This window comes from Mytilus galloprovincialis, chromosome 11, assembly GCF_965363235.1.
Source record: "Mytilus galloprovincialis chromosome 11, xbMytGall1.hap1.1, whole genome shotgun sequence".
NCBI classification, from domain to species: domain Eukaryota; kingdom Metazoa; phylum Mollusca; class Bivalvia; order Mytilida; family Mytilidae; genus Mytilus; species Mytilus galloprovincialis.
Genome location: NC_134848.1, coordinates 58,304,181 through 58,317,092, shown reverse-complemented (window position 1 = coordinate 58,317,092; position 12,912 = coordinate 58,304,181). Strand labels below are relative to the sequence as shown.

Genomic DNA, 12,912 nt, shown 5'->3' with positions numbered 1-12,912 from the left:
CTCTCCATCATAACTATAGGAAGATTTGGTATGAGTGCCAATGATGTCAAGGACTAGGCATAGCTATAGGAAGATGTGGTATGAGTGCCAATGAGACAACTCTCCACCATAGCTATAGGAAGATGTGGTATGAGTGCCAATGAGACAACTCTCCACCATAGCTATAGGAAGATGTGGTATGAGTGCCAATGAGACAACTCTCCACCATAGCTATAGGAAGATGTGGTATGAGTGCCAATGAGACAACTCTCCATCATAGATATAGGAAGATGTGGTATGAGTGCCAATGATGTCAGGACTAGGCATAGCTATAGAAAGATGTGGTATGAGTGCCAATGAGACAACTCTCCATCATAGGTATAGGAAGATGTGGTATGAGTGCCAATGAGACAACTCTCCATCATAGCTATAGGAAGATGTGGTATGAGTGCCAATGAGACAACTTTCCATCATAGGTATAGGAAGATGTGGTATGAGTGCCAATGAGACAACTCTCCATCATAGCTATAAAAAGATGTGGTATGAGTGCCAATGAGACAACTCTCCATCATAGCTATAGGAAGATGTGGTATGAGTGCCAATGAGACAACTCTCCATCATAGATGTTATTTACTCTTCTCTCTAATCAAAATGTACAACTTAATTTCATTTTCATATTTATTATATAAACCAAGTTAATCTATAATCAGAGAACAAATGAGGAAAGTTACATTTTTTACGGGAAAAAAATAAATATGAATTTGATATTATCAATTTTTGTAAGACATGTACACTCAGATAAGAAATTAAACAAAGCCCATCTTATATATTTATAAGGCTGTCAGATATTGTGATCCACCTAGAAGACTTCCGAGTTATTGTATGTGATGATAAAATCACTATTTTTTAATGTTTACACTGTTAAACAATTTGGATAGATATTTTATCTTTTGACTGTTATGTTCATTTTGATGCATAAGTCAAAACTCATACTAGAAGTTGATCTGTTCATATTTTAATTACGTATTTTATAAACGTCTGGTAGAAGACCACACTGACGCATCCAACTGAGTTATTAATGTTCTAGTACTTACGGCGATTATATCAATTGACTAAGACTTTAAAAAAAAGGGAAAACAAACTGAATATATCTTATAAACCTGAGTACGACACTCCATGTTCACAGCTTGAATAGTACATATTAAATATTAAACAAAATTAGAATGCAAACCTTTTTTATGTATTTTTTAATATTTTACAGAAATGTCGTTAATACTTATTTTCAGATAAACATTCTTCTTTACGTTTGACATACAAGGCGTAATTAAATTTAGCACAAAAGTATATATAAAAAAATAGTGAAAAAATTGACCTAATTGAGTAATGTATTTGAACATATAGTTGCGGAAAAACATATTTAGAGTTCATGATATCACGGTTACTAGTCATTGGAAAGTGTGAATCGATAAAATCTTTACTTTGCGATATTTTCTTTTGTAATCAATGTGAAACCACTAACAAATATTTAAATTGTTAAGAACAAAATATCATTTTCTTTTATGGAATTGTTTCCTTTTTTCAAAACAGGGACGCATTTAACAGGACTATTATGCTGTCTTTGTGTACTTTTTTACACTGTTTTTACGTAATTGTTATTCTTTGGTTAACTAAATATAAATATTAATATAACGGATAGATGGAGAAAAGAGGAGTCACCCGAGATTTGCCGATTGGCGGGTGAGTTTTTTAAACGTAGCAAATACATATTTAATTAAACCTGCAATACCGAAAACTTTCATTTATTGATAAATCCTCGGGATTTAGATCCTTCCGCGGATTTCGGATCGGGAAACCAAATTTGTAAACCCACCTGAATGTCAATATATGAATAAAAGAAACTATTACACAGCTACTTTTGCATAGGTACTATTTCTGTACTAAATATATGTACTACTGAAAATTTACATTTAATATTTAGTACTATTTCTTTACTTTAAAATTATTGTAATATTTAGGTACTTGTATTTTACAGTACTTGATTTGTACTAAATATTTCGGTACAGAAATAATGCAATATTCCATATTTGAAAATCATAATTTTAAGAGATTTGAAATAGAAAAAGTTTCAAAATGCTGAAAATGTAACGGTAGTAACCAAAAATCTGTAGTACCTAAATTCCAAGCACAAATTAAGTATTGTAAAATACAGGTACCTAAATATTAAAATAATTTTAAAGTAACAAAATAGTACTGAATATCTAAGTAAATTTCCAGTACTACAGATTCTTAGTACAGAAATAGTACCTATGCAAAAGTAGCTGTGTAGACACCAGCTGAACAAACATAAAATGCATCGAGAGGTCAACAATTGGTCTTCAACCACGTGTCTATACAATGATAGAGAAAGAAAATGGCGCTGTAAGACTAAATTGTTTAAAAAAAATTGTACAACTTCACAAAAACATTTCAAATATGAAATTCTTATCGTTTCATTTTAATGCAAAAATAAAACAATTTATCAATTTACCTGTTCAATCAATTGTTAAGTGAGTTTTTTTTTAAGATATTAAAATGCAATGTTGTTTTGGATAGCACGTATTCATGGTATTGTAATGGAAGTTTTGACCAAAAAAAACTTCAAAACTACCATGGTATTGTTTATCTGCAATTAACATTAAATACTATGAAAAATTTATCTATATAACTATTAATAAATTAAAACAGTCTACACTGGTTTCATTTGTAACGTTATAGATATTTCATGTATGTAGCAAGCTTCCGTAGGCGGACATGTATAGATTCATTGGCGGCGATTTCTTTCCGTCGTAACTATTTGGTCATTATCGTATAATTAGGTTAGGCGTTTTCAGAATGGCCGAGTAGTAGCGCTTGCGATGTAGAGACTTCTGTTTCTGTTTACAGGAGGTATCATCACTGAGAACGATCTTGCTGGGTACAAGGCACTACTAAAGGATCCGTTGGTAGTTAAACTAAACTCAGAAAAAAAACTGTTTATTCTCCCCCACCACCGTCAAGCGGAGCAGTTGTACAGTTCATATTGAATATACTGGACAGTTTGTAGTAGAATTAATGGGAGTTGACCATACTTTAAGGAAGCAACCATTTAACTTAAAAGGGAGGTAATAGTTTCTTGTTGGAGTCAGATTTTTTTTTCAAAGCTTCAAAATTCAAGACTATAAGGGTATGGACAGTCTAGATTCACAATATTTATTTTTTTACCACTTGGGGATCAGACTATTTTTTGATAAAAAAAAAAACCATAACCTCCCTCTCCACACTCCCTTGATATCAAATGGTTGTTCCTTAAAAAATGCGAGATTTTCAAATTTATAAGTGGTGTCCGCTGCGTTTGCAAATGGCGTCAAAATCTTTCCTTCGAGGCTGTTAAAAAATGTTTGCTGCATATATATAACGTTTTATGTTTGGTTTATTGTACTGAGTTGTTGTATAAATGAAAAGCGATGTTGGGTTAACGTTAGAGAGACAGTTACACAACGACTCATATTACCAAAAGACATCTAGATGGATTCTCAACATAAGTCTTAAAAGAAGAAAGATGCGTATACAATTCTTTAACCGCTTGACATTCAGTAATCTGTCAACTAGATACATTTATTTTTTACATTATATCATAGGATATAACCTGAACGAGAAAAGTCTTTCTTGTAAACAAAACGAAATAGTGATATGGCATAGATTCATAGAAGCGTTTAAGTTTGGCTTTGCGAAACGAACGGGTCTTGGCTATGGAGATGTTGAAAGCGAGGCATTTAGAGAAAAGTTAAACAAGGTAAGTACATATTATGTATGTAACAGAAGACAGTCAAGTTAAGATTAGAGTTGAACGCAACTCACCTGCTGCGCAGTCACAATTTCACGGTTGACAGACCAGTGAACGTCACACTTGTCGTTACTAGTTCCGAATGGAGATGCAGTATCGGTAACCAGTACAATAAATTTCTTGTGAGTGATTTCGATAACATAAATATTAAGATATTATTGCTTCCCTCATATACATTGTAAAGTAGTAAAAAGTAAAATCAAAGTAAAATCACAATAATACGGAACTCCGAGGAAAATTCAAAAAGGAAAATCCCTTATCAAATGGCAAAATCAAAAGTTTAAGATTTCAAACAAATGGACCAGAATTACAACTGTCATTTTCCTGACTTGTAATATATACACGAACAATTAAGGAATTGGCCTATTGTGTACAGACGTCAGTGTATGTTGGGTAAGACCAAACATTTGCTTCATCACTTCTTTTGATGTTTCAATCGCCATTTTGTTGCTGTCTCATTTATGAATATTATATTATAAGTTGAAGAAGTTAACAGCTGATTGGGTGATCTAAGGGAAAATTGGAAGGCGTCTAAGAATCAATAGCATGGTTCACATTACTTATTAAAATAAAACATAATTGAAAACTTAATCATCCACAATCAAATTTGACGAAACACAATTGAATGTGAAGATTAAAGTAACAAATGGTGCATATTTTCATACATCATGACGATTGAAATAGTTTGTGGGTTTTATATATTATATATTATATAATATATTTCAGTTTCGGATCTAAAGTCGTTGGAAGTCGGACCGGTATAATATTTAACAATCAGATGGATGATTTTTCTACACCAAACGCTAATATTCCTGAATCACCAGCAAATTTAATTAAACCCGGGAAACGCCCACTTTCCTCTATATCTCCTAGTATTGTAGTTGGACCTAACGGCGTGGTAAATCTAATCGTCGGAGCCTCGGGTGGTACAAAGATTATTACATCCACAGTACTGGTAAGTTACAACGAGTTGCATTATACCACTGATGGATAGTAATCAATAAATGATGTGCTTATCACATTTTTTCTGAGATTTAGATTCAAGATCATGTTCTACCTGCTTGTTTCACTTTGAACATTTTTCATCTGGAATACCTTTCACCTTGAACACATCTTAACAGTTAAGGGCATCAGTAAGTCTTTTCAATTTCAGATTTTAAAAGGACAGATGATTAAGGGTACAATCTTTGAACTTTAATTCAGATCCAAACACGTATTTTATCATATAACAAGCAATTCAGATCTGAATCAGTAAACTAACTTAAAAAGAAAGGGTACAAACATAAGAGTCAATATAGCCGTCTTTTGTCATGTTGAAACCAAACTGAAATAAATGTTTCTCAAATGTTCTGAATTATGCAATATATTGATAACATATAATTAGGTTTGGTTGATGGAGAAGGCAACCCCTGAGAAAACAATCGCCATTCTGATAAAATCAGCAATCATTGTCATTTAAAATTTGAGTCTTACACATATATCATTTAGAAGGCTTTTAAGTAAGATTTGACAGTATTAATACTACTGTGACTACTAGGATATCTTTGACATGGAAACCTGTAAAGGCACAACATAACAAAAAAACTAAAAATGTCCAATACGTTCAACAACGGAATTTATTTTAGAAGTAAAAACTACAACTGGAAAGATGGTCTTGGACAGTAGTAAATTTTGCTCTTCTGTTTAGGATCGTTTGATTTTCACGGTTTTTGTATTCTCGAACGTTTTATATTTAGGTCTTTCCACCTTTCCGTGGAAAGATCCTTGACTTTGTTCTGATTATTATTATTATTATTATTATTATTTCTTCCGCCTACCTTTTTTCTTGTGTAGTTTTGTTGTTTCAAAAGATGTCGCTTAGATATTTGGAATATAATATCGTATAGTTTATACGCTTTTAAACTGACAACCGCGTAACCAAATATTTTGCATTGTAAGAGTTATCTCCCCAAACACTGTTTTTCTTGTGGCCACTCACTACTCCTTCGCAACCGTAGAAGATTACGACAGATTTTTTTTACCAAATTGCTCGTAACATCTCCAGGATTAGGAGTTTAGTTTTGACCGAAGCTATCTGGAGACTCCTTATGAGAGTTATACCCCCTCATGTATTTGATATAAGTTATAAGCATTTTTAACTGGTAAACCATAAGTGATAGAGACCTAGGGTCTTTTGATTTGAGATCCTTGGTCCAAAAAAAATAAAATAAGGTCAAGGTCAATGGTCAAGATCATATTCTATTATTTTATTTTTGCTTATTTTTCAAATTTTCAAAACCTTATAACATACCAACATCTTATCATCACTAAATTGTTAGTTGCGACACGTCGTAACTTATAGATTTTGGTTGAAAGGGTGCGTAAACAATAAACGGGAGTTTTCGCCCATCTTATATTTAGAATTATGCGTAAAGTGATATAACTCAGTAACCATACATAATAAAGACCTATGGTCTTTTGATTTGAGGTCCTTGGTTTATGACCTTGAAATTGAGGTCAAGGTCATAGGTTATTTGCACGTTCTAGATTTTGACCTTAGCTTTAAATTCATATTTATACATTTAGCCATAGGAAATGACATTTAAGACTTTTTTTTATATATTTTGATTACAAAATAGATATTGACTGATGGGAAAGACCTTCAATTGTTCTCTTGGTTTATAATTTAAGTTTATTTTTGTACATACAGCATTCATCCATTTAACTCTTAATGTAATACAAAAACACATTTGCACATTCTCAGCTAACTTATAAATGTATAATATACCACAAGAACAAAATGGTTTTTTTTCAGGTAACAGTTTTAACCCATGGTTAGGTTTGAGTATAAAGAAAGCCATTGACAACAGGAGATTACACCATCGTCTACTTCCACCTATTGTTGATGTAGAACGAGGATTTCCACAGGTAAGTTTAACATATAATCCTGCTTTACAATTAGTATCCATCTTGTAGTTCATGCAATTGCAAATTTGATGATAAGTCTAATTCAGTGACGCATATTCGAGGGCGTGAGGATGAGATTGGGATTTTCACAATTGGAACATAGCCATCGTCATCTGTACATGTGAAACAGATATTCCATTATAGTTAAAACAAAATGCAGGAGCAGAAACTGCTTACCAATCTGGAGCACCTGAGACAGTAACATTACATCACAACATTCGAACAAATTGTAAAAATGTGTTGTTAAAGGCTTGGCTCTGCATATCGGGAAAGAACACAAAAAACAGATGCAAAAACATAAAAAAAAAATAGTAAATGATATTATTCATTCTAATCTCTATGTTTAAATTTTGGTACAAAGACAATACACTGCACTTCGTTGAAAAGCCAAATACCTCATTCAGCATGGAAATGAAATAAACATTGTTATAGTACAATTTTGAGTTAGAGTATAATCGAAATGAGAGGAATACAAAAGCAATAAATAAAAAAGTGTGTCGATGTAACTTATTATAATCAATCAGTATAAGAGTAATAAGAAGTGCAAATGAGAAAACTTTCAACTATAGACCGGATGCAAGCAAATCATGTTTTCATACAGTTTTTAACTTTGCAAAACCGATACCGAATATAAAATGTTTTTCATTCAACAAAATAGCAAAAGGCTTAAATTGAGACAAAAACAATGGAGGAAAAAAAGATATGACCGATAGTAAATTTAGTTGCAGTCTCTTGGCATGGGACATGCAACAAAGACAGTGACAAGATTAACTTGTCTGTGATCGTTCAAGCAATTATATCTTGCAACTGCTGTTAGTTTATTAGTATAACATATCACATGCAAGTCCCTGATTGGAATTTGTCAATTTTACTTTAATTCTCTTTCCAATTAGCTGAAGACAAAATGATATTTCATGAAAATCTTCTTATATTTTAGTTTATTTTGGATGGATTGGTGTCACGTGGACATAATATAACAGTGCAAGACAGTGCAGGATCCGTTGTACAAGGTATACTCCAGCGACGAGAAGGCTGTGTTACTGCTAACTCCGACTTCCGGAAAGAGGGATTGTCCGATGGATTTTGTTTTTTATATGCATAATGAACGAGGAATATCTATCATACATTGATACATGTATAAGTTAGCGGCAATAAGTGAAATTAGGCATTAAGCTTAAATCCTAGGCAATAAGCTAACGCCTAGGCAGTAAGTCTATAGCATAAATGATGTTAGGCATTAGTCTTAAATTTTGAAAAATATGTGCAGGCATTAGGCTTAATGCCTAAAATATAAATGTGAATAAATGAAAGACATTTTTTCATTTAGAGAAAAAATATACTTGTAACATTATAACATTATGAGAACTGGGGCCTGTTTAACGAAACTCTCCTAAGATCGGTCTTATAAGATATTCTTAGGACAGAAATTATGATAAAGTTAGGATCGACTTACGACATGTCTCACCGCTGTCCTAAGTATTGGCGTAAAAGAAATTAGCAAATGAAAAAATGTAATATTGTATCAAATTTAATCAACAACTTTAATTAAAAACCGATCAATTATTAGAAATTATTTATCAGTTTTAAATTAAAGGTAATGAAAAACTTTGATATTATAATTGTACATTTAAACTCTATGAAACAAAACATTAGCCAACAAATATAACTACGTTTTATATTAGAATTGAACAAACTAATTGTAATTAGTTGAAATTAAATGTATAATTGGTAAAAATCATTATATGCTTTGAGGGAGCTGAATTCGAAGTGTCACGGTTTCATACTTAAACGTTCAAAGGCAAATCTCTTATATCTTTCATTGTCGCTTTTTTGTGCAGTTTTTCTCTCTTTTTTTGTGATAATTTTTCATATCATGCTACTCGCTACTCGTGGCGTTGCTGATGAAATTGACATGAAATTGACAACGTCGTCAGTTAAAATAGCGATCAACAGATTATCATTGGCTATCTCAACTCGATTGCATTACTCGCTTTCGCCGTGACCGGCTCAAACGAGAAAATCAATCTCGTTAAAATAACCAACGATAATCTATAAATCAATACTGAGTACTTCCAACTATTTTATTGTATTACTGCAAATAACATACGCGTGTATATGAGCAAGAGAAGAAATTCGAATTTTACTGATGTAAAACTAATAGAATATGTTATTTATATTAAAACGCATCAAATAATAATTTAAAAATATGAAAACTTGATAGAAATTTGTGTTAAAATCATTTTGTTATCACAAGTTGTGGAACTGTTAACAAAGAAAATTTACTTATCCAATAATAATACTGGAAAAAATTGTGAGCAAAAAATCATATCTTAATGTTGTTTACTTTTGAACAGTTCAAACACAGCTTAAACCAGCTTGACTTGTAAAGTGTAAAAAAAAATCAAATAATTATTATAACTATGCTATAGAATCCTTCCCCCTTTTTTCAATTGGATACAATCACCTTTTTAAAAATCTTATTTTCATATTTTGAAATACCACAAATACATGATAAAAGAATGAGTTAATTCTCTTTTTAACTGTTATAATATTTTACTAAATTTGAACATAATTATGTCAAATGATTGTATATTTATATATGAAATGTAACAAATATAATTAAGAAACAACTTTACATCAAGGATAAATCACAAATTATGCATAAATTCCAAAGTTTACTTATTGCCTAAAATTATGTTCGGCAATAGGCTGAATAATCATCATCAGATTTCAGGAAATAAGCTTAATGCCTGAAAATTTCAGGCAATAACTTAATGCCTAGGCGTTAGCTTATTGCCTAGGATTTAAGGTTAATGCCTAATTTCACTTATTGCAGCTAACATATACATTGGGTAGAGGAATAGGGGGAGGATTGAGATCTCATAAACATTTTTGCGCCTGTCCCAAGTCAGGAGCCTCTGGCCTTTGTTAGTCTTGTATTATTTGTATATATTTGTTTAGGGGCCAGCTGAAGGACGCCTCTGGGTGCGGGAATTCCTCGCAGCATTGAAGACCTGTAGGTGACCTTCTGCTGTTGTCTGTTCTATGGTTGGTTGTTGTCTCTTTGACACATTCTCCATTTCCATTCTCAATTTTATATATATTTATATATAGACCACTTTACGACAGACGTTATTCGTCTGATAATTCTTGGTTGTTCAAGGCTTACACCATGATTTATAAACACTTCGTCCCAAATTTAGACCTACAATATTAAATAAAGGCTTAACTCATCATATATACCAGGATTAAATTTTGTATTTACGCCAGATGCGCGTTTCGTCTACAAAATATTCCCAAATGACGAAGAGGAATAGCATTGAGGACCTAATTTCCGAAATATTTTCCAAATACAGCTACGGTAATCTATTACTGATGTACAAAACACTTGTTATTTCAAAAATTCCAAAGATTTTGTAAACAGTTAATTCATGAATATGACCATATCATATGTCAAATCAGTAGTACTGACTACTTGGCTGGTGATACCCTCGGGGAATTAAATTTCCACCAGCAGTGACATCGACCCAATGGTTGTAAATAATCTCATCATATATACCAGAATTAAATTTTGTATTTACGCCAGACGCGCATTTCGTCTACAAAAGACTCATCAGTGACGCTCGAATCCAAAGAGGTTAAAAAGGCCAAATAAAGTACGAAGTTAAAGTTCATTGAGGACCAAAATTCCTAAAAGTGTTTGCCAAATACAGCTACGGTAATCTATTTCTGATGTAGAAAAGTCTAAGTATTTCTAAAATTCAAAATGATGCAAAGTAGTACGTAGAGGCTGTAACTTTCAATTCAGCTATGCTTGTCATAATTAATGATAATGTTACTTACCATGCCGTCACCGTATCAATGCTTATATTTACGTCTGAACGTGTGGCAACTTTACGCCAACTTTCCTCATCGGATAATCTCTGGTTATACAATGCTGACACCCTAATCTATCAGCATACCACAAATATATATTTAGCCAAACCATGTTATCAAAATTGTTTTCTTCTCTTTGCGAATTTCAAACCCTGCTTCTTTATTTTGTACAGCCGAACGTGGTGGTCTAGTGCACTGGAAATAGTGCAGGTGGTGTTGCAACTGCTTCATAGAAGCAGTGATTCGAAATATGGATCTGCTTTAACTTGAAGTTTTGCCTCATTCCTGATTTCTTTGGGATATACTGATAAAATGAAACTTTTGTTTTTTGGGAGATTGTGTCGTGCAAAATCAACAATAATACATAAACGGATGTTTAATTTTTGTATGGGACAAATATTAACCGGTGAGTCCAGTCAAATATCATTGACTTACGATTATATCATATTGATGAAATATGAATTTGATGTTTTTGTTGAAAACTTTGTGGCTGCAAATTTCTTTCCAGACAAACTACTATGGAGCAAAATTGTTAAACAGACTTTAGACATATACGAAGAAAAAAAATGGAAACACTCAGTTGAACAGCGACCACAACTTAAGCGGTACTATAAAATACATACATGTTTGACGGAGCATCGTTTGTTACGACTAGCGGTAACTTATCCATATTTAAATTCAAAATTTGTGACACTTGTGAAATTAGGAGCCATAGCTATTAAAACAGGCAAATGTTCCTTGTGTAACTTAAATAATACGAATATACTTATGCATTATATACTTTGCTGTACATCTCTTTTACAAATTCGGACAGAAATATTCTACAAAATTGTTGATATTCTTGACGTAGAAGATTCCGTTCGTTTCTTTAATCAATGTGATGACGAAATTGTAGAGTCGTTACTTGGAAGTATGAATCACACCATGCAAACTATAAATACTGATGTATGGAGACTCTTGTTGTGCCACATAGCAGATTATATGTATAAACTATATCAGGTCTTTAATTATGATCTTTATAGTCACATATTTGATCTCAACTAATGTTGTACTTGTATGAAATTGGTCTTTTGTGGATAGTTGTCTCATTGGCAATCATACCACATCTTCTTTTTTATACTCTCTGAAGTTTTACAAGAATGTTCAATACTACAAAAGGAAGGTTGGGATTGAGGTTGGGGGTTATGGTACCAACAGTTTAGGAATAATGGGGCCAAAAGGTTGCAAAAAACAAGCATTTTATTTTTGTCAAGAAAAACACATATGTAACACGTAAACAAACGACAACCACTGAATTACAGACTCCTGACTTGGGACAAGCACATACATACATAATGTCGCGGGGTTAAACATGTTAGCAGGATCCCAACTCTCCCCTAACCTGGGACAGTGGTATAACAGTACAACATAAGAACGAACTATAAAAAGATGACAAAAAATTCTGAATGCTTATTACCCCAATACCTTATAGTGATGAATTATAAAAAAAATCTGATTGATTGCGTCAATAACTAAATAAATATGTGACTAAGAAAATGAACCATAATTCTCGTTGAAGTTAAACGGTTGCTCCCTAAGTGTATGGATCTCTCTTACAGTGTACCACAATGGTCCATATCACAAATGGATGTTGGACATAAGTTTGGGGGTATTTGCCCAATACATGCAGAAATTATGGCCAAAAAAGGGACCAAAAACAAGCACATTTCTTGTTTCCAGTCAATAACTTGTGTTTAAGTGTACTGATCGCTTTGAAATTGTACTACAAGGTTCCATACTACAAAGGAAAGACAGGGATTTATTTTTAGGGTAATTGCCGAAAGCGGCGGGGAGGGGTCAAAAAGTTATGTGTGTGTGGGGGGTCAATCTTTTTTCTATCAAAATGTTTTAATTTATGATTTAAAAATCTTCAATTGTACAGTATTGTTCAACATATTTGTAAGATCTTTGACCACATTTGTTTTGTATGAGAACCCTAAATTAGGTCAAATTTTTGATCGCAAACCAAATTAAGACCGTATCAAGCTTGAATATTGTGTCCAAATTTGCCCCAACCATTCAGTTGAAACCCCTGCAATCGTATCAAGCGCATTGTCAATATAATTCAATTATATATGTGAGTGTCATACGGATAAGAGGTTTAGCTAGCTATACAACCAGGTTTTATTCCACCATTTACACATAAGAGTATGCCTGTACCAAGTCAGGAATATGCAGTTGTTTTCCATTAGTGAGATATGTTTAAGCTT

General features: G+C 32.6%; 1 protein-coding gene across 1 annotated transcript; it reads left to right on the top strand.

The window, feature by feature from the left end:
• The first annotated feature begins 289 nt into the window (after positions 1 to 289).
• Positions 290 to 7,889, top strand: LOC143050836 (scoloptoxin SSD20-like). The gene is given in 7 exon segments (XM_076223945.1): positions 290 to 323; positions 2,902 to 2,978; positions 2,981 to 3,053; positions 3,636 to 3,963; positions 4,568 to 4,810; positions 6,643 to 6,748; positions 7,725 to 7,889. Coding segments are annotated over 7 exon segments (1,026 nt in total).
• Positions 7,890 to 12,912: the final 5,023 nt, after the last annotated feature.